At 49.4% G+C, this 21009-nt stretch overlaps 7 protein-coding genes across 7 annotated transcripts; 5 read left to right on the top strand and 2 right to left on the bottom strand.

Annotated features, from left to right (window-relative positions):
- The first annotated feature begins 1367 nt into the window (after positions 1-1367).
- DEU56DRAFT_807818 (Rgp1-domain-containing protein) lies at positions 1368-5110 on the top strand. Its single transcript, XM_041353411.1, has 7 exons — positions 1368-2220; positions 2269-3093; positions 3147-3335; positions 3433-3564; positions 3629-3931; positions 3994-4127; positions 4250-5110. The coding sequence occupies exons 1-7, from the start codon at positions 1776-1778 to the stop codon at positions 4931-4933; spliced, it is 2712 nt and encodes a 903-aa protein (XP_041207622.1). The 5' UTR covers positions 1368-1775; the 3' UTR covers positions 4934-5110.
- On the top strand, positions 5106-7703 carry DEU56DRAFT_398001 (PSP1 C-terminal conserved region-domain-containing protein). The gene is made up of 5 exons (XM_041346026.1): positions 5106-5206; positions 5257-7128; positions 7192-7299; positions 7392-7469; positions 7521-7703. The coding sequence occupies exons 2-5, from the start codon at positions 5360-5362 to the stop codon at positions 7579-7581; spliced, it is 2016 nt and encodes a 671-aa protein (XP_041207623.1). The 5' UTR covers positions 5106-5206; positions 5257-5359; the 3' UTR covers positions 7582-7703.
- On the top strand, positions 7704-8319 carry DEU56DRAFT_398031 (uncharacterized protein). The gene has a single exon (XM_041346027.1). The coding sequence runs from the start codon at positions 7826-7828 to the stop codon at positions 8165-8167; it is 342 nt and encodes a 113-aa protein (XP_041207624.1). The 5' UTR covers positions 7704-7825; the 3' UTR covers positions 8168-8319.
- DEU56DRAFT_871736 (anaphase-promoting complex subunit 11) lies at positions 8316-8831 on the bottom strand (the record flags this gene model as incomplete). Its single annotated transcript, XM_041355727.1, has 3 exons — positions 8316-8356; positions 8417-8518; positions 8666-8831. 3 exons carry the CDS (start codon positions 8829-8831, stop codon positions 8316-8318), a joined length of 309 nt encoding a protein of 102 aa, XP_041207625.1.
- Positions 8832-10308: 1477 nt separating this feature from the next.
- DEU56DRAFT_981191 (uncharacterized protein) lies at positions 10309-11917 on the top strand (the record flags this gene model as incomplete). Its single annotated transcript, XM_041359823.1, has 12 exons — positions 10309-10375; positions 10426-10445; positions 10497-10511; positions 10558-10596; positions 10646-10672; positions 10733-10746; positions 10799-10890; positions 10942-10947; positions 11002-11061; positions 11117-11251; positions 11309-11475; positions 11714-11917. 12 exons carry the CDS (start codon positions 10309-10311, stop codon positions 11915-11917), a joined length of 846 nt encoding a protein of 281 aa, XP_041207626.1.
- A 3717-nt stretch (positions 11918-15634) lies between these two features.
- On the top strand, positions 15635-17040 carry DEU56DRAFT_949454 (uncharacterized protein; the record flags this gene model as incomplete). Its single annotated transcript, XM_041359110.1, has 6 exons — positions 15635-15821; positions 15883-16138; positions 16201-16237; positions 16295-16373; positions 16424-16743; positions 16807-17040. Exons 1-6 carry the CDS (start codon positions 15740-15742, stop codon positions 17038-17040), a joined length of 1008 nt encoding a protein of 335 aa, XP_041207627.1. The 5' UTR covers positions 15635-15739.
- Positions 17041-19903: 2863 nt separating this feature from the next.
- On the bottom strand, positions 19904-20286 carry DEU56DRAFT_913476 (uncharacterized protein; the record flags this gene model as incomplete). The annotated part of the gene is made up of 2 exons (XM_041357531.1): positions 19904-19914; positions 19968-20286. The coding sequence occupies 2 exons, from the start codon at positions 20284-20286 to the stop codon at positions 19904-19906; spliced, it is 330 nt and encodes a 109-aa protein (XP_041207628.1).
- Positions 20287-21009: the final 723 nt, after the last annotated feature.

Here is a 21009-nt window from a genome sequence, read left to right on the forward strand (position 1 = left end):
ACACTTCAGTTCCACGCCCGTACAATAGACAAAAACTTGCCTGCAACCCGAACACGACACCCCAAAAAATCCAGCGAAAGAGATCGAGGGACAGACGTAAACTCCATGTTCTGACCACCGATCCTCTCGCGAGGATGCGAGCACACTTGGAGATGTTGATCCCGCGCAAGCAATTATTGTCGAGCCCAAATCATCGACTCCAGTGTGAAGTTCTGCAAACACTCTTCAGCTCAACACACACAAGATAGATAGATAAAACTTACCTACAGCCCGAACACCATGGTCCGCACCCCAAGAATTCTAGCGAATGAGATCGAGAAACAGTATGCGCACTAGCTATTAGTGAGCACATGATTCCCCAATGTTTTTCGCGAGGACGTGAGCGTGCAAGGCTTGACACAGATAATACTGTCTCCGCTTGTTCGAGACGTCTGGAAAACCAGCAATACATCCCTCGGATTCTGCTCCAAGGCGTGTGTCATGAGTCATCAAACTCATCGCATACGTGCATGTTATCGTTAGAACATGGACCATGAGATGAGCGCGAGGCTGAGTGTACGGCGCAAGATTGACGAATCAATATGTCGTGCACAAGCAGCGGGATAAAGGGGAGAAAAATGAGTAAACATTGTGATATATATTCGTAGTACATGCCATCACGAGGACGAATGGCGCCAAAAACCTGTCGGTCGGCGGTAGGGGCGGACGAGTGCGCAAGGGCATCAAACCCATGTTCATTCTGATCGTGTCAGGGAGAAGAACAAGATGAGCGTGAGATGTCTTGAACGACAACCATAACCAATGACGACAGGAAGACTCGCAAGATTTGGGACACTTCCCGCTGTCACTAGTAAGGTAATTTAGCGAAGAAAAGCCTAGAGTTTTGGGGCGGAGTGTTTGAACAAAAACTAGGTGGCATGTTGAGAACAAAATAGAAGGTGTTGAAACTGACAATGGTACTCACTGGCAGCTATGTGGTGTCTCCTTGTGCGATATGGTATCCTATGTCACTCACCACCATCATGCATGGCATGCGTGTTGGGATCAGCACTGCAAGGCTAGGCACAATGGTAGAAGTGACATTTGGCCCCCAGTGGAATTACATTCGACAGGTACTGGAACGCTCTATGCTGAGTCTGTAATGCTCTAGCCAGGTCTAGATCTGCTTTTGATTGAATCCCCCTGATCAATGAGTAGCATTGAAACATGTATGACACACATGCCGCCAGCATCGCGCTCAGGAAAGGAGGCAAAGGTTGCCAAGGTGGTTCGAGTCGAAGCCGATCGATCAACCGAAACGTTATTTGGATCCAAAGGTCAACCAAACACGTCCAATCAAAGGCAAACTAACCTCTATATACAAATCACGACATCTGAGATCCACGTATACGATGCACGCACGTGTACCATGAAAATCCAAGTTTAAAATCAAAAGTGATCCAATATTCATCGCCAGTATCCAAGGGGGTGTGGGTGGTCATGGCAAAATGTTAGACTCGGAGTCGGGAGCGAAAGTGATAGCACGGCCGAGGGGGCCTAAGAGAAATGAAGGGGAGTTACGAGGGAAAGAGGGTACAGCAAAAGAGACACACTAAAAGGCCACCGTAGGGGATGATTCGCACCGAACCTGGGATGTATTCTCATATGTGTGGAATCCTCGCATGATCGTTATATTTACAAACTATAACTTTCCCATCAAACCAATTGCAATATCATCGATATCATCCCTCATTTAAAGGAAACACATTCATCAACCTGACTTACCTTGATACCACATGGACGACCCCTCTATCCGCGTACAGGTCTCCCCCTCACAGAGCGCATACTTTGCAGGCGAAACTTTCTCCGTAGCAATCACATTCACAAATACCCGTCTACCATCTACACCCCACCCAGCGTCGGCACCAGTCCATAAATCACACAAACGAAATGCACATTCTATAAGCTCTGCCCCGCTTGCCAGGCCTCCAACCTCTCCTGGTTTGGGCACACGTCCACCAGACTTTATTAAAGCCCTTGGGAGTGGTGTGAATGGTGAAGAGGGGAGGAAGGGACTGATTGGGAACGGAACAGTCGAGTATGTGAATGGGAAGGGGAAAGGGAAGGAAGTCCTTGAAGTAAGACGTGCTGCGTTGGAGAAGGCAAAGGAGAAAGCCCGCAGTGCCAGCATTGATATCCCATCTAGTGAAGAATATGTACAAGCTTATGAAGTAGATTCTTGTGAGTTCTTTCATCTTCTACTTCCAGCTCGTTCTAAGCCATCTTCAGCGCCAGTAACCCCCCGCTCCGCCTTCCCACTCCCCCAAAACCACCCCCACGCCCGCAAACATTCAGTATTCGACGGTCATCTCCAGCTAAATGAAGTCCAACCCCAACCCTCCCCAAGCATCCCAAGCACATCCTCAACCAGTACATTCACACTCGCACTCGACCCAATCGCAGAAACACCCCAATCCCCCGTCCCACCAACCCCCCTCCCACACACCCCATCCCCATCAAACACAATCGTATCCGAACTCCACTCATACCCACCACACCCCTACCCCCCTCGCAAACAAGCACACCACACCCTCGGACACGGACACCCACCCCTCCCCATCCCTCCAACCCCAGCCACCACAAAACCCCTCCCCCCAAACACCACCCTCCTCCTCTACTCCTACGCCCAACTCTCCGGAACAGCCCACATCCTCCCACCCAACACACCGGAGGCACTAACCACCCTCCGCGCCCAACTCCTCAAAAAACCGGTGTTGGGCGGGGGAAGCATGGATATCTCGCGTACGCGCACGAATCCGAGGACACATTCGCGTTCGACGAGTCTTACGGGTTCCTTGTTGAGTTTGTTGAGTCCCTCGAGTTATAGTCCTTCCATTGGACGGTCAAGACCGCCTTCCTTGAGTTCACAGAGTGATGCGTCTAGTGGGGGTGTCGGGTTAGGGTTGAGCGTCGGCGCAGGGAACGGGAACGGGAATGGGAATGCGGTGGGAGGAGGGGAAGAAGGAGAGGAAGAGATGCCCCTCCCTGTATTTGAAGTACAACCTGCGATGTTGGCTGTTGATCTTGCGCTGAGTCCTGGAGAGAGTAGGAGTTGTGAGTCGCACTTCTTTCTTTGATATCCTTGCACCGCTGACATACCTCAACAGATACCTACACACTGCCCCTCCCATCGACCCTCCCTCCGACATTCCGAGGCCGTATGATCCGCTTCTCATACGAGCTAGTGGTTGGTACGTGTCGACGGGGCGATAGCGGCGAAGGTAATGCTTCTTCTATCGGTGTGACGGTGAGCAGGGTGATGAAAGTTCCTATAAGGGTATATAACTGGGTCAGCGGTGAGTTTGTCGTCCTTCACCCCCCCTATTCCCACTCTCGCATCCCATTCATGACCGACTTATCGATAACGGACTCTGACTCTAATAATTTATACAGTCGGCAAACCACAACGCCCCTACGACCTCCTCCTACCCGTGCGTAAACCTGACAGCGGCAAAGTCCTAGATCTAGGTAGCGCAGGCGGAGACGGTACAGACGGGAAGAAAGACTTGGCGTCGTCGAAACTTTGTACGTCCTATCTCAACGCAGAACTGAATTGTATTGATAATCTTGTTTTGTTTTGTGGGGACAGCACCAACCACAACACCCTGCGGCTCCCTCGACGACCTACGCGCCTACGGCGAACGGCTACTCTCGACGTTCCCTGCAGAGGGGTCGACGGGCGTGAGGATTAAAGAACCTGCTGAGAGTGTGCCGGAGAACGTACCTTCGTCTTCTACTGGGCCTGCTTCTGCTTCCGGGAGTCAAGGTGGTGAGGACCCTCTGAGAGCGTTTGAAAGAGAACGGGAGAGAGAAAGGGAGAGGCAAGGAGAAGAAGGAGAATTAACGGGGTGTCGAGAGGCTGTTGAGATTCTAACCCGAAATCCAAAGAAAGGTGCGTTCTGCGGCTTAAACATGTTGCAATACTGATACTGACACTGGTACTAATATTAACAGTGTCTTATGACGTGACAAAAGACGGCATCAAGGTCGCTGTTCTGACATTCACGAAGAGCGCATATCGGCTTGGGGAGACTGTTTTGGGCGTTGTTGAGATTAATGAACGGGGGGGACGGGGAAAGGTAATTTCGGTGAGTGTTTTGGTATTGATTCTGCATTTTTTGTCAATTCTGGATTCTGGTTTGTTTTTTTCTTGTCAATCCTACATCGTCCCTTTGTCAAAGATTACATTGGCTGATTACAAACATCACAGCTAAGCGCAACGCTAGAAACGAACGAAAGCCTCCCAGCCTCCCTAGGCACCCCAAACCCAACTACAAATACAAGCAGCACACGCCGCGTCCACGCTGAACACCACGCATCGTTCACAGGAAGCACCCTACGGACTACATTCGCACTTGACATACCCAGCGACGCATGTCCCGGATTCGGGATAGTGCTCTCAGCTCCGTCTTTGCTTGGGAATGTGAACGTCAATGGGTCAGGGAGTGGGAAGGCAGGTGGATTAGCGTGGAAAGTGCACCTGACGCTCTTGGTAGGGGTGACAGCGCCGAACGCACGGGTGCGTGGGTTGACGAGAGATGGGGAACCTACTGCATGGGGAAGTGCGTGGCGTGCGCCTGTGGGGATCGCTCCTGAACAGCAAGAGGTGCATGTGGCTTCTGCTGGGAAGGAGGTGAAACAGCCATCGCAACCGACGCAGAGCTGGACGTCGTATCTCATGAGCTCGTTCCTTGGGACTGGGGAGAGGGAGTATCATGATGGGGATGATATTGATGATGAGGTTCCTTCTTCTCCTGCTGCGAAAGAGGAAGAGGAGGAGGAAGAAGGGGATTGGAGGGATGTGCAAGTTGAGATTGTGGAGTGTGAAGTGCCAGTTGTGGTTTGGCCAGGGAATACAGCGTTCAGTGCTGTGGATGTTGTGTTCGAGGTTTGAATTGGGAAGTTGATCGAGATCTGTGATCTCGGATGTTTCCGTCCCCACGGGGGGGAATGTCGGCGGGTGGCGGGAGAATATATATATTTGAATTTTTTTTGTTTGTATTATTTTAATTATTGGTGATCGAAGAAACTCGTGACCCGAGGCCGTGTCAAAAGCTCACCCGAAGGTCCGAGGAGGGCACATGCGCATCCAACCATCCATGCTACACTGCCTTGACCTTTTAACTTGAACTTCATTTTTTTTGCGCTCTTTTAGAGTTACTAGAGGGTGAGTCTAGTTCTTTTCAAATCCATACTCAAAGTTCAAATGTAACCAAGGTCATAGAAAAATCTAATTACTTACTAGTCCAATTTGCCACAACCCCAACCTGTCTTGTCACCGCCAGCGTAACATCACCTGTTCTTGCAACCGCCAGCTGTCATGCAACATCTCCCTGATGAGCTCGACTTTAATCGCAGGCATCGCTTCCTTGACCCAGATCAAAATAGTTCAGCTAGGGAACGAGCAGCAAGTCAACCTCCAAGAACAAACCTCACAAGTCTACGCAACTCTCCTTCATCTTCATCAGCATCTCCTTGGTCTTCTTCCTCACCCCGCATCCTCCAACCAACAACAACAACATCTCGCACAACAACAGGTCTCCCAATGAGCGTACCAACCCGTAGCTCCTCCTTCTCAAACCCACAATCAAACTACAGCTCCGCACTCCGCGAATCCCATTTCGAGAGTACTTTCGAAGACGACGAATCAGAAGCACTCTCAGATACCTATGACCATCATGATGACGACCGCTACGTACCCACTTCATCCCGTGGCCGTTCCTACGCCCCCGATCTCACCCGCAGCCGCTCTCAAAGCCTCGCTACCACCACCGCTCGTCCAACTTCAATCACAAGTCCATATCACCAATCTAACTTATGGGCAGATGCATCTTCGAACCCGCTTAATATCCCTGCTGCTAGGTATGGCGAGATCAAACCACCCGCTTCTAGTCGCTACGGGAGCCTCGGCGCTATGGGCAGGTCCCCGCTCGCCGATAACGGCTATCCGAACAGGAACACCATCGACGTCTCCAATATGAGTCCATTTGTCCGTGATGTCGGACAGATCCTTCTAGATGACGGCTCTGCATTCCGAGAACTCTGGGCCGGTATGAACCCTCCAAAAGACGAGAACGGCGGAGGCGGAAGTGGGACTACTAGTCGGAGACACAGCGTTTCTGTCGTTCAGCCGAGGAGACCTACTATTGTGGGGTTTAATGCGCCCGAGAGCCCTGGGGACGAGACGCATGGACATAGGAGTGCTGGCGTGTTTAATGCTCAGCCGTTTGGAGGGAGAGGGGGTCTTATGCTTTCGGATGATGATTTAGCTGCTGATCTTGGGATGCTGAGCCTCAAAGAGCCCGGTGCGCCGTCTACGTCATCAACCACCAGCCAGCCATCCTCTCTCCCCATCTACCCACGCAGCCCCCCCTCATCAGACCGTATATCCCCGTACCACCTCAACATCCCAAGCGGCACGAGCTTCGCCTCCCGCCAACAATTCGGGTCTCCAAGCGAGAGCGCGCTGTCTACGGGTGGAAGCCCCCCTCGCGGCCATTTTGAACAACAGATCCTCGAGGCGCAATACGGTCAACAACAGCTCGCGGCGCGGTTCATCCCAGGGCAAGGTATCCAGTACCTCCCTATTCAGAACAACGGCGCTGGGTTCTCACGCGCTGGTCCACTCTCACCCACCACCTCCCGTCCCATCCAACCCCAACAAGGCCCCTACTACCACCAAATCCAGCGCCGTCCCTCAGACGCGAGTCAAACCCAGGGCCAAACCCCACTCAGTGACCTAGGCAAAGGTCTCCCCCTAAGCAGCGTCCCGGCCTCCTGGCCCCTCTACATCGTCGAATTCAAAGCAGGCCGTACAGACCTCTTCTACCTCACTGACCTAAGCCAAGATATCCGCGTTGGGGATTTAGTGATCGTCGAAGCGGACAGGGGAAAGGATTTGGGGAAAGTTGTTAATGATAGTATCACGCTGAAGGAGGTGGAGGCGTTTCAGCGGGAGGTTAGGGAGAGGGAGGCGGGGGAGGTGATGAGTCCTGGGGGGGTGAGTGCGGGTGGTGCTAGTGCTGGGGCGGGGAAGAAGGAGATTAATCCGAAGATGATTTATGGGAAGGCGCAGGCTCATGATACTCAGTGCGTGTTTCTTTGCTCTTTTTCTTTGAGGGGGTGGGTGTTGATTGGTGGTGGGGGTGATAGGCATTTAGTGACGAAGATGCAAGATGAAGTTAAAGCGCTGCAATTGTGCCAGAGTAAAGTTCGGCAGAAGAAACTCCCTATGGAGGTTATTGATGCAGAGTATCAGTGGTGCGTTTCGGTTTCAACTCTTGTCTGTCCTTTGTTGTGTTTTTCGTGTTTGGGATGCGCAATACAAGAATACTGACGAAACGCGCACGCAGGGATCGACGTAAACTCACATTCTACTTTATCGCTGAAAAACGAATTGATTTTCGAGAGCTCGTGCGGGAGTTATTCCGGTGCGCCTTCTCTGCATCTATCATTCCTGGCTTGCTGACGAAGGTATGCAGATTGTATAAAACAAGGATCTGGATGGCCTCTTTACAAGGCCCAGGAGGGTACGAGCAGTAATTGCTCCCTATACAAGTGACGACGGAAGGAGAAAACAAATCTTTTATCAATCTCAATCTCAAAAACGCCAAACCAGAACCCAACGCAAACGCAAACTATCACGACCCCATAACGCCAGCCATGTATGTATGTATGTATGTATCTAGATATGCAATATCCTCGCTCTTCGTCGCACATCTAGAACCCCTTTTTTCCATTCTTTTATCAATCTTTTTCATTCAATGTTCAAGCTATTTATGGAACAATGTTCGTTCATGTTCTGGTTTTTGGTTTTGTATCGTATTTTTGTTGTGTGTACGTTAGTGTAGAAATTTTTGATTTCTCGTTGGTTGGTGGGGAGGGAGAGCGGAAGGGAATGAGTGGGCAGTGGGCAATGGCCACGGCGCCTTGTATTAGTATCGTATATCAATCTAAGATAAATATTGTGGTGCTTTACGCGTGTAGAAGTATGCGTTTGAATGAGCTATCTATGGGATGTGACCTAAAACCGTCTCAGCACTGTGAGTACTACAGGGGTATGATGTGGGGGGTGATATGTGAATCTGTGAGTGATCGAGATCACCATCAGGATCGAGAACTTTTATGATCGGCAATCACGACTCGCACCATCAAGAACGTTGAGCTGTTAACTTGAAGGTTTGATCCGCCTGCAGCTCAGCCGCGAAGATTGATTCGCTGCCAACTCTGAGATGGATCCGCTTGTAGCTTAGTCTCGAAGACTGATCCGCTGGCAGCTAACTCGCAGCCAACTCGTTCGCCTTGCGCTCAGCAGTGACTATAAGTTGCAAATGTGACGCGTCAGTAAATCCATTTCAAAATCAAGAACAAGACGCACCCCAAGCGCGTCGATCCATAGGACACTGCTGTTTCGAAGCAACCGTTCCTAGCCATTTGAGCAAGCAGTGCATGTGGAAGACGTGGCTGCATTCGCCCCAGACTGTAGTAGGAGGTTAGATGAGAATGTGATCGTCAATAGTGCAGTTCGATCGTCTCAAAAGAAAATAAAGGTGGGAGAGAGAAGAACGCGAGAAGGGGAACGCACGACTAGACGCACAAAAGACCAAAACGAAGACCAAAGACTCACTCAAAGGACAGTCATCCCCAGGCATCTTACACGATGGGCAACACCCCTCAAACGGGACGCGACAGATCCCACATACGTCGCCTTCGTCGTCTTGGTCGTGGGTTGTGTTGCCTGTGTTCCACCGCCATTGGGCGACGGCGCTCCAGTGTTTGATGTGGACTTTCATGGATTGGTATGCGTTTGCTTGGTGCGTGGTTGATGGAGGATCGTGCGCGAGGAGGGTTTGGTGTTATTTGGTGTTGTGTACGCGTCGTTGGTATACATATAAGTCTGAAGAACCCTAAACTAGAAACTTGAGCTTGAACGCCGTCAAAACGGCGTGATACACAGAGTATCTCCCAAGTTGCAAGATGTTGACACTGTCTTCATGGATACATTCTCCAAACATGACACACATATTTGGAGTTTAGCATCCGCGAATGCAGGAGAGCATCGTCCTGTCTTCGTAAACGTTGACCGAGTTCTTTGTGACTTGGTTCACATTCTTAAAGGTAGGTGACGAATTCGGGATAATTATTGTACGGGGCGCAGTGATGCTGACAAGTCACAGATATTTATTGGTCATTGGGATTGTTTCTTTCGCCCTGGTATCTGACGTGCGCCCTTTTCCTAATCTTCAGTTGCGAAGGCTCATGATTGGTATTCAAGACACGTTAGATACAGCCACCCAATCTCTCAACCTAACCTATATCGATCATCCGCTGCTGTGGCCTTACGCTATATGCCTCGGCGAGTCTTGATCAAAGTGGGTGGCGAGTACCGTCGCAAGATTATTCAACGCATTAGGTCAATCACGGTGATAAACTTATTGCGAAGCCACCGCTTCATCGAATCTTGATGTTTTTTGGCAAATTTCCTTTGCGCTCACCACCAGCGCGTGTGGGAGGTATGGCGTCGGAAACAAGGTGTCGGAATCACGAACAGTTCTTCACGTTCTTTCAACGTTCTTTCAACGTTCTTTCATCTTTTGCTGTGTTCAAGTGTTCAATGTTCTGCCCGTGCAAACCAACTTGATTTATGTACGCTGCCCCACATCTTTATGTAAATCTGATTAAGCACAGGCGTACAACGTTCCAATCCAACCCACGTCCCTACCTACGAATAACGCGAGTAGAGCTCGACTCCTGCATTCGCATCAACTGCATCGTGCATCTATGGTGGCATGTTTTGCAGTTTTCATTTGATTAAGCGTTAAACGTTGAACGTTGAGGGTGTGCGTTGGCAGCTGTATGGCAAGTGTGTTATCTTGTTCAAGGGAGGTATTGCTAGCCTGGGTGGGTGGATCTCCCCTGCTATTTCTAACGGCTGGTCTGGCGTCATGCCGACGCAATGAGCCATTGTTAATCTTATGCAACTAATGACATGTCGACCGTCCCTGTGAATGAATGAACGGATGTCACGTTCCGTGAAATCATACTATTCATTCACAGAAACGGATATCATCCCTTGATCTCATTTTGGCCATATATTTAACACAAATATCATAATATTGTATGTCCACCAAGTTCCCCGCTCCTTCACATCCAATCCTCTAACAGCATGACACTAGTCTCAGACGACCCTATTTATTGGCCAGTCATCAACGCTTGGCGTATTAGCAGCTATTTTGCAGGTTCGTGAAGAGCAGTCATATCCCGGCGCTCATGTCTCGATCTGACCTTGATTGTGGTTTCGCAGTTGCCGCCTTTGTTGGAGTGGCGTATGGTTGGGGTGAGCATAATAACATTGGAGAATAGCTGATTTCTCACAAGTATTTCCAGCCCTTACGTTCGGACAAGAGGTATGTTGATGCTATGACCGGAGCAGCCATTTTGCTAAGATTTGTTTGTAGGTCGAACTGGTCTGGGTGAGCACAGTTCCACGTCAGAAGAACAATATTTGATTTGCGACAGAGACAACGTTGGTCCCTGATGACCGTCCTTTATCTGAGTGTACGTACCTTGCCTGTTGTGAATTTCTGCTGACTTGACAATATCCTAGGTGCGCTATCTTGGCATTTTTTATACTGTGTATGTTCAGAAGGCTTGACAATTGGTGTCGTGCTAATCTGCTATCTCTCATAATCAGCCTGAACATACTGTGTAAGCCTTCTCGCATTCACCGTGTTTGTTTCTTCTGACCAGTGGCATACAGTCTGTGCTCCGACAATTTTGTTGACAGATGCAGTGAGTCTTCTGCGCCGATGCCTGCTATTCCCATTCAATTAACCGCGACACCCTGTAGGGGTGAGTGTCATTCTTGACCAGCTTCTTCGTTTACTATCATGACTGCTACAGATGTGAGTATGTTTTTAGTGTGTGATCCACCCAAGGCCCATCACTAACCGTATTTCTCAGGCCGGATTCTAACCCTCGTGTGGGATTGGACGACTGTTGTAGCATTTCCAATGCTCTGTGGTGAGTTGTGCACTTATAAGACCTATGATATTGACTTGACTGAAACATGCTGCAGTCATCATGATCGCTCGGTTACATGCCATGTATCAGCGATCCGCAAGGATCCTGATATTTCTCGTCGTCGTGTGCTTTGCTATCAACATTTTCGACGGAGTGGCCACGGCAATGACAACGAGGGATATTTCTTCAGGTTGGTACATTTGATTGAGAATGAAAACCGTGCATGGCGCTCATTGATGAATACAAGAGGAACTCATTCTCTCTGGCACCTATGCGTGCACGGTTAGCTATGCGAACTATCCCGTACTTCTGGCTTCCATGACTTGGATACTCGGCACTGTCTGGGAGGTCCTCGCGCTGTGTCTCGCAGTCTGGATTGCTGTAAAACACTTCCGTGAACTGCGACAACATTCGGTAGGAGGGATTATCGGGGACTGTTTCACGGTGTTGATAAACGCTCACGTGCTTTACTTTGCGAGGTGAGCTCATATTGTGAATGTGGTTCCCTTTTCCGCTGAATGATTGAACGTGCTACTAGTTATGTTGTCGTGTCTTGCCTTCGGCCTCGTAATTGATTTTTCTCCAACGATGTTAGCGGTATGTCAATCTTTCACTGACCTCTGCATGCGACCGCGGTTCATCATTTCTATAGGACCTATTTTCCCTCGAAATTCAGATTTATGCCGGTCTTCTTCAGATTTTGCAAGTCATACAGGCCTTTGTGCTGGGACCACGCCTCATCCTAAGCGTTCGAGAATATAACGCTCGGTCCGTGGCTGACTCTGATGCAGCAACCGGCATGTCCTCCATCGCTTTCCAGGAGCGCGTGCATATATCGACTGGCAGTGGCGTGTAATGCAGGAGATGCTCGATGAAGTGAACGGTAGTCTGGTGCTCTGCAGGGCGCAAGAGAATTTGGCTTTTTCTTCTTGATTTTCAAGTTTTGTCGTGGTACTTATTTATTTGGTGTTGCGAAGTCGATTTCAAGGAGACATGGGTCTTGGCACATATTTCGTCGTAATATATATTAACATAAGTTGTTTGTTCCGCAGAATGTTTGAAAGACACCGTGACAGGACTGGGTGTTGAGTCAGACCTAGGTCAACCCAGCCTGAGGCCGAGTTAGCGAGGCGGCAACGCTGTTGATTTCATTCGGATCCAGCCCTGACTGGCGTTTCTCAGTCAGATCCTTGTGCACACTAGAATGAGAAGTTGTAATTTGCGAGGCTGCCAATAGGGAAAGGGGCTGTTATGCATGAGCCCGGATCTGGGGATGCAAGGAGCGACCCGATCTGATCTGACCCGATATCTTTTCTTGGACTAGGACCCCGAAAACACGGTTCCCAGTACTGCGCTCGCGGCTCCGAGTACTCAATCACATGGGCAACATAACCGCCGCACCGCACCACCACGTCAACGCACGTCTTATTCATTCTGACGCCGCCACTTCTATTTGGCACGGGGAGGCTGAACATGACACCCAATCCTGGTCGAGCCCTTCCAGCTGGACTCGAAACTTAGTCTCTGGCATGCTGCGCAGACGAGATGTATCAAACATCGAGTTGCGAGAGCCACCAGTAGTCGAGGTTCCGTGCACAGCAGGCAAGCCTGTATGTTTTTTCCTCTTCTCGGTTCCTTTTTATCACTGACTACTTTTCGCGCAGAGAAACTATCACGCTCGGAGAAAGCAGCCATCTGTCAGCTTGTCTCGGCCTTCCAATACCTATGTCCAGAAACACACAGCAACGCAGGGCACGTCGTCGCAGCAACCACCTCCGACTTCTACTGCCACTGCCTCGATACCTCCTGCCGTTTCTGGTGCCGCGGGGCAGCAGGAACGATTCCGCATCCTCATATCACCATTACTGGATGGCCCTCCTGGGTTTGCTGTATGCCTATCCATAACGCAGACGCAGACTAGCTCTTGTCTGGTCATGGCGTTTACGTGGCTAAAGTTTTAGGACACTTGAGGTGCAGTGCTACTTAATGCCCGAAGCACTTCCAGATGTACTCGAAGGGTCCACACGCTATACACAGTGACATCCCATTCCACTTTATTTCTCGGTCGGATAATCTTCAGTTGTAAAGGCTCATGATTGGTGTTTAGGGCACACGTCAGGTACAGTCACGCAACCTTGGCTCAACCTATGTCGATCATCCGCTGCTGTGGCCTTATGCGCGCCATAGGTTGAACCGAAATCGAGTCTACCCATCCAACAAACGCCTCTTGCGGTGGTCGTCACGTGCCCTGAAAATGTATCGTCTAAAAGGTTCGCTCACAGTTCCTTCGAGTTATTCAGTCTCAGTTAACGTGTCTCCTGCAGGTCTTGCTGTCGCTTGCTTCCAAAGCTCCTGGTACACTAATCTATAGTGACTGATAACTGCATCTGATCACTCCTCGTTTATACAGCACAACCCGTCTTCTGTGGCAACTCAGGTTTATTACAGCCTTTTGCAAATCTGTGCGCTTTTGCGTATGTTTGTGCTGGGACCGCGTCTCATCCTTAGCGTTCGAGAAAATCATGCATGGCTGACTATGACGATGTAATTGGCGTTAATACAATCGTTTTCGAAGAGCGCTCAAACGTGTCGAGTGGCGGCAGTGTGCAGTGTGGGATATATTCCAAATGGTGGACGTCTTGTCACTTGTCGGGGTACTACTCTGCGGGGAATATGAGAATATGCTGTTTGGTGTGTCGTCTTGGCACTGGTTAGGTGTTCTAATTCATGAAGTAGATCTGGGAAATCCAATATCATGCAGCAGCATCGCTTCTAGTAAGCTAAAATGGTGTGCAATGTTTCGCTACCATATTCTTTGCGCTTGGTACTGCATACGACTTTCTGGTTCATTTTCAGGCCACAATCTGCGACGCTTAGGGCTGGTGATATGTTGGTCGATGAGGGCAATGCAGGATCAGAGCGACTTCAAGACGCCGACAGCCCCTCGCTAATCTGGATCCCAGAACATACATCAACATACCATGGAACTAGAGAAAGACTTCATTTTATGTTGTTTGCTCGACACAGCACAGAAACCGTGATGTTCCTCCGAGTATGTGGTGGCATATTGTCAGAAAAGATTGTTGAACGCTTAATCTGCACAACCAGTGCTCAATGCTGTGGAGAACTTAAATAACGACCTTCCTCAGTTGACTGGGACTCTGGATGCCCATTCCGTCGCAGCTTTCATTCAGCACTCGTCTTTCTGTGTACATCTGGATTCTGATCAAGTAAGTTATATTCGTGCGGCATTTGACGTTGAGAGCTGAAATGATGCTGCACCCATTGGGTACAAGAAACTTCAGCAACATCTTACACCTGCCATGAAATCATGTGGTGGATGGCTCATGTCGAGTCTGTGACTTGGAGATAGGCGCGCAGGTCAGGGAGGCGTGTGAGGTCAAAGCATTGTCGCCGGACAGTAAGCCAATACCAAGCAGGAGTGAGATTGTGGAACATCGACACAGGACAGGGAGGGACATCAAAAAATGAATGGAGATAGTGAAGTCTGTCTGCTGGAGTTCAGACGGAGGGCGAGTGGTGAGCGGTTCGGAAGATGGGACATTCAGAGTGTGGGATGTCAAGAACGGCAGGACGATTCTCGGACCAATCAAGGCAGAGGGATACATGTAAGCGGTTTCCTACTCACCCCATGCCAAGATGATTACCACAGGCGCATTTGGGCTGAAAGTGTGGGGATGGGCCAGCACAAGGGAATTGCTCATAACAGCACTCGAGGAACTGTTACGTGCCTGGCAAGGGACAGGGCAGCTCAGGGCTCGGATGGAAAACTGCTTATCACCTCCGGGGGATTTTCAGGGTTTCCCGGACGCCGGAGGACCGCCGATGTCAACCATAAGTATTATTTAAACATTACAAGCGAGACTTGGTGAGCCGGCTGTCATTTTTGAATAGACGATGACCTTCAGGTTGTTTCTGTCCGTTTATGATTATTCGCGTTAGCGTCGCAGCCGTCGCTGGTCTGTTCCACGCTTGCCACTGATCAATTCCTTTAGGCCATTGCTGCACTGCATGTTTTCTCCTTCAAGTTGCGGGAACGAGCCTGGCCCATCAATGTTTTCGAGGACATAACCTACAGGGCCCACCCTCATTTTATCGCAAGGGTCGAAACTCGCCTCACTAGAGAATTCTGCAGGGGAACGTCGCGGCGATTGTCCAGGTGTCCAATTGCGTTCGACGCGAATGAGCTACCGTTACCTTGGTCCAGGTTGGGTTAGGTGTAGGCTAATTGGGTTACGTGAAGTTGAGGTGCACGGAGGTCCGTGCACAATAACCGAACCATAGTAAAAGCTTGAAATTGACGACCTCATGTTGACAGAGTGGCGGCTTTGGATTGACTGCGGCGTTCGAGGTCAAGCAGCCTTTCAGAAAAGTTGTTGACCCCTTCAGCTCTTTAGCTTGTTATTTATTTTGGTGTTATTTACAGGATCCTGCCAGCATGTCAACAATCGTATGTCTGTGAGTGACATTCCCAAGTTTAACTTAACGTGATACGTGTGATAGAAACTCTATTCTGAGTACTCCATAAAATGACTGCTCTCGTATACCTATCTCTAACTATCCACTCGCTGTCTCCATCACTTGCGCCTAGGCCAAGTAATCGTCTCGGTGTCTTCCTTCAACTCCTTTTGCCTGTCCAGTCACCGAATTCGGGGTCATGTCATCCCAAACCCCACAGACGGATCTATCCATTGACAGATTTCGCCTTGATGGAATGATGTTAGCGTGTGCATTATATGGTGTGTTTTTGTTCGGATATGACTTAATGCAAATTCCGGAAGGACTTATGTACCATAATAGGCATATACTTTCTCCTCACAGCGCAAGCCTGGATTGCTCTCATGCAGCGACCTCGTGATGGGGAGAAGATAGCAGAACATCGTCGCGCACTCCTTTTTTACGTCTTTATCACGTTCGCATTGGGGTCGGTAAAGTTTGGTGTGGACGTAAAGTATACGGAAAGGATTTTGATAACTTTTCGTGATGCACCTGGTGATCCGCTCCCTCGAATCAAGCACTACACAAATTGGCGGGCCAACGTCCTAGCGCTTTCCGCGTGAGTGCCCTTGCCCGCCCATCCCCAGACCTCTGGCATTGAAATAATGATGCCTCGTCTAGTGGTCACGTTCAGCAGTGGTTCATGCAGGCTCTGCGAGTGAGCCGAATAGTTCCCCAAGTCGTCTGCTACGGGCCTGAAGCTTGAAATAATTAGCTCTACCGATGTTTTGTGATATGGAATTGGTCAAGATGGGTGATGGTTCCGATGATCACAATCTATGTCGCCATGATCAGTGCAGTTCATCCTTCACGAAGCGACAGTAGTGACTGACATCTCGAGCAGTGTTATCTATCATCGTTGTGTTCCAGTCAAGCACCGGTACTTTATTTTACAACATCACCGTCGAGCTTGCCTACCTTTGCATCGAAGTAGGACTCACGCTCATTTACACCATTCTCGTGACGAATCGTTTGTTTGCCATGCGAGAGCGCATGAGGCAGATCATGGTCCAATATGATTCTAAGACATATAATACCATCGCCCTCGCGGTCATCGAGTCTGCGGCGTTATACTCCGTCTTCGCTATTATTTTCATAGTTGCCTTTGCCATACATGCACACGGTGTCACCATTCTATGCTTCCTGTCTATTGGCAACATCCAGGTAAGCAAACAGAATCTGAGTTCCTTGTGCTCTGATGCTAGTTGCTGGACCCCGTTGAACTAGGGCATTGCCCAATTATTCATCATCATTCGTGTTGCGCAGGGGCGAGCAGTTACACGCGAGTGGTCGACTCGAGTTACTGCAATACCTTCGGTTATAACATTCACAGGGATTGCATCGGATCAGACAGAGGGAACCCATAATGAAAGAATAGCCAGGCTAGAGCAGGACGTCGTTCAGTTGCGCTCTGATTCCGAGAAGGTGGTGGAAGTGGAAGTGGCAGTGTCTATAGCATGAAAGAAGTTTATTTCATACTTGATAAATATCTTGAAGCTTTCCCAGGCTATAGTGTCATATGAATGCATAAAAATGGCTGGTAAGGGACACTATCATAGGTTTATGTATGGTTAACGCTTTCAACATTCATCTTTCTGTGTACTAAGTAATCTGGATTCTGATCAGGTTAGTGATATTCATACGGCATTTGGTGCTAAGAGCAAAAATCATACTGCGCCCATTAGGCGAGTTCCCCAACAAAAACCATGCCGTACCCATCCCTTGCACACAAACGCATTTCAGCGACAATATCTCACACAAAGATCGAGACAGGTGAAACGCCATGGCACGGTGGCATCGAACACATCTTACCACTGCCCGGTGGACAGCGGATCATCACCTACTTATGGGATGGCTCATTTCGAGTCTGGGACTTGGAGACGGGCGCGCCGGTTGGGGAGGAATGGGAATTCAGAGAAAGAGGAGTGGAGGCCATAGCATTGTCACCGGACGTCAAGACATTTGCAAGTGGTGGGGGCCCTTGGTATAACACAGTGAGATTGTGGAACATCGACACAGGCAAGGTTATCGAAGAATGGGCGGGGCACACAGATGACGTGAGCTCTCTGTCTTGGAGTCCAGACGGTGGGCGAGTGGTGAGCGGATCCAAAGATGGAACATTCAGAGTGTGGGATGTCGAGAGCGGCAGGACAATTCTCGGACCAATCGAGGCAGGGCGATTTGTGGACGCGGTTTGCTACTCACCCGATGCTAAGATGATTGCCACGGCCGGGGACAGCCTGAACATCTGGGATGCCAGAACAGGTGAATTACTTACGACACTCAAAGGAAATTTTAGGTCCCTGGCATGGACCTCGGATGGAAAAACGCTGATCGCGGGGGGATCCAAGATCTGTAAATTCGACACCATCACCTGGACACAAACAGTTGTTTTGCGCAGTTCTGTGCGTAATATTGCGTTGTCTCCGAATGAGCGCATCCTCGCAAGCATATCATGTACATCGAAGAAGGTGCAATTATGGAACCTCGAAACTAACAAGCTCATCAGAACGCCACTCCATCATGAAGACTTGTTCACTGTGAATTGCGCGGCCTTTTCTGCGGATGGTATGTTCCTCATCACTACCTGCATTGGGATGGCGCCGTTGGGCATCTCTATATACAAATGGGATATATCCGGTATCGTCAAAGAAGCTGGCCTGTCCAACAACGTAAACTTGAATACATCTCACATTCAATTACACTGACAACGGATCTGCTCCCCCAGGTTAATGCAAAGATCAAAGGTGCTCGTCGAATACTCCCGCATTTTTTTGATAATGTACGTGACCTCCACCTATAATTGAATGCTCTGACCGATGTATCATTAGTTATTTACCTCGCGTACATCTGGGCGCCGCCACTTCGATGCGGCGACTGAGCATGGCACCAAATCTTCGTCAAGCCCTTTCAGTTGGGCTCGAAACCTAATCTCTGGCTTGCTGCGCAGATGAGGAACCACCAGAAATCGAGGTTTCGCACACAGCAGGCAAGCCTGTATGTTTTTTCCTCTTCTAGGTTTTTTTTATCGCTGACTGCTTTTCGCGCAGAGAAACTATCACGCTCGGAGAAAGCAGCCATCTATCAGCTTTTCTCGACCTTCCAATACCTATGCGCAGAAACACACAGAAACGCAAGGCACGTCGTCGCGGCAACCACCTCCGACTTCTACTGCCACTGCCTCGATACCTCCTGTCGTTGCTGCATGCCTATCCATAACGCAGACGCAGACTGGCGGGCCCGTTGAACATCGGAGATGAAAACTTTTGTCAAGGGCCCACAGATTGGCACTATCGAAGGTCCGGCAGTTTATTCAGCCCCACACATGTGTTCCGGAGTGCAGCACGATTCTTTGACTCGCGACAGGTAGAATCATGGCAGGTGGACAATATTCTGGCCCTTGCCTCCCAGGTCCCTCAAATTTGATCTCGTCGGAAATCATTTTTGCACTTTAGTTCCTCTGTAGGTTTTTTGAGAGGACATAAGATCCTCATTCTCTTTCGCGGCGGTGAATAAGTGCTACACACATAAACCGAAGCCATCAATTTTTGACGTGGTGCCACGATTTTGCCGCGCCTGCCAGCAACAGCTCAAACTGTTGTTCTCAATACTAGTGGTTTCTGGAAGGTTGAGAGTGCAATAATTCAGAAATCAAGTGAGTTGAACCTTTCTCTCCGATCAGACTCAATGCTTCACAATCTCAAATTTCGATCCTCAGACATACTGCGTGCAGTCGGACCTATTGCTTTCGCCATTAACATCTGTTTGAACATACACATCGTCCTGCGCTTGTAACATAAGTCGGTCGATGATCGGTACAGTATGTCGTTGTCGTCTTCGCTGACAGCCACAGCAGCACTCAGGATATTCAATGCACAGTGGCCCACGTGATTGATAGGAATGTGGTTGTTCCCCTAGAAGACCCCAGCGACACGAGTCTCTACCAGTTTTGAAGCGATACGTGGGCCATGGCCGCATGAATCGATGTGCAGAGAACTGAGTGACCTCTTGGGGTGGAAGCGGTTTGCTAAGAGAACAGCTAGTACGCAGAACATAGCCTACCTTCATGCACTCGCAATCGGACTACGGATACATGGGGAGGTATGATCAAGCCCCATAGGTCTCGCCACCGTATCGACTGAGGGAGACCAACACGTTTCAAAGGTGTATGCGCCATACCAGAAAAAGCACCAGATTGCATGATCATACAACTATTTCAACCTCCTAAAACTACCTCGACAGACCATTCAATATACTCGCTTTCACCGCCGAATACTTCAGCTCCACCCCAAACATCAGCCACGTGGTGATGCGTTGCCCACCATTAAGGTCTCGCTGAAGACAAACAGATCAACGGGATTGTTACAATCATCAGAGTTTATACATACGCAGGCGATATTGTAAAGTGATTTCAAGAATTGTTTTGACTAAGTCTCCTTTCTTCTGAGAGCGCTGAGAGCGCTTCGAGGATTGAAACGGTAGTCTCGCTTTCCAAGTAGACAAGCCTTCTCGGTATGTGTAGACGGCAGCGCTCACAGCTTCCCTGACAGCAGCAGCATGTGGAGACGCCATGTACTGCTCGAGAGCGTCAGTAATGTAGGGAACAGACTGCTGCTGGTTCTGAAGATAGCGCCGCTTGTCAAAAATGTAGAAAGAGTGTTCGAAAACGATCATGGCAGCTACATGATCAATGATAAGCAGGTTCATTGCAACATCGCCTGACAATTCACCAGAGCTAAGCTGAAGAATTGTGTCCAATGGTGATGAGCCAGAGGCCTGGCAAATTTTTATTTTCAACATGCGAACTGTGTGTAGTCTGTGACCAATTGGACATACCACAGAGAGTAACCTAGACTCCATCTCCTTACGTTGGGCGGGCGAAACCTGGTGAAATCACGATGGAAGGTTGAAAATCGTCTCCCTCTGCTGATAATGAATACACTCACACACTGTCAATGAAAAAGATCTTCGGTCAGCATGGCCCAAGGTCAAAGGAGGATGAACAAACTCACCTCCTATTGATGGATCGGTGATATCGTTCGTGAGCAAGGTTCGAGGATTAAATACTCACACGCTCAGGCTGTTAAGGGGTGCGCGATGTCAGTGATAAGCGGTGCTCGAGCTCGACGGAGGATAGATACACTGACTTTCTGGCAATGGATGAGGAATGTCATTGGTGGGCAAGGCTCGAGGATAAATCACTCACAGTCTGTGAAGGGATGCGTAATATCAGTGATAAGCATGACTTGACCCCGACGGCGAATCACCCACTCACAATCTGTCAACGGATCAGCAATGTCTTCGGTCAGCATGACTCGAGGTCGACAGAGAATGAACCCACCCCCTGAAAACACTTGAATGAGCAAGGTGGTAGATCGACAGAGGATGCACACACTCACAAGCTATCAATGTATCAGCAAATTTTTGATG

This window comes from Suillus clintonianus (assembly GCF_016758775.1).
Source record: "Suillus clintonianus strain FC179 chromosome Unknown DEU56scaffold_43, whole genome shotgun sequence".
In the NCBI taxonomy this organism is placed as follows: Eukaryota; Fungi; Basidiomycota; class Agaricomycetes; order Boletales; family Suillaceae; genus Suillus; species Suillus clintonianus.

Coding starts and splice junctions, on each gene's coding strand:
- DEU56DRAFT_807818 (XM_041353411.1), top strand. CDS start 1,776: ATGGACGACCCCTCTATCCGCGTACAGGTCTCCCCCTCACAGAGCGCA. Junction 3,094..3,146: donor TCCTGGAGAGAGTAGGAGTT/GTGAGTCGCACT, acceptor ATACCTCAACAG/ATACCTACACACTGCCCCTC. Junction 3,565..3,628: donor CTTGGCGTCGTCGAAACTTT/GTACGTCCTATC, acceptor TTGTGGGGACAG/CACCAACCACAACACCCTGC.
- DEU56DRAFT_398001 (XM_041346026.1), top strand. CDS start 5,360: ATGCAACATCTCCCTGATGAGCTCGACTTTAATCGCAGGCATCGCTTC. Junction 7,129..7,191: donor GCGCAGGCTCATGATACTCA/GTGCGTGTTTCT, acceptor TGGGGGTGATAG/GCATTTAGTGACGAAGATGC. Junction 7,300..7,391: donor ATTGATGCAGAGTATCAGTG/GTGCGTTTCGGT, acceptor ACGCGCACGCAG/GGATCGACGTAAACTCACAT.
- DEU56DRAFT_398031 (XM_041346027.1), top strand. CDS start 7,826: ATGTTCGTTCATGTTCTGGTTTTTGGTTTTGTATCGTATTTTTGTTGT.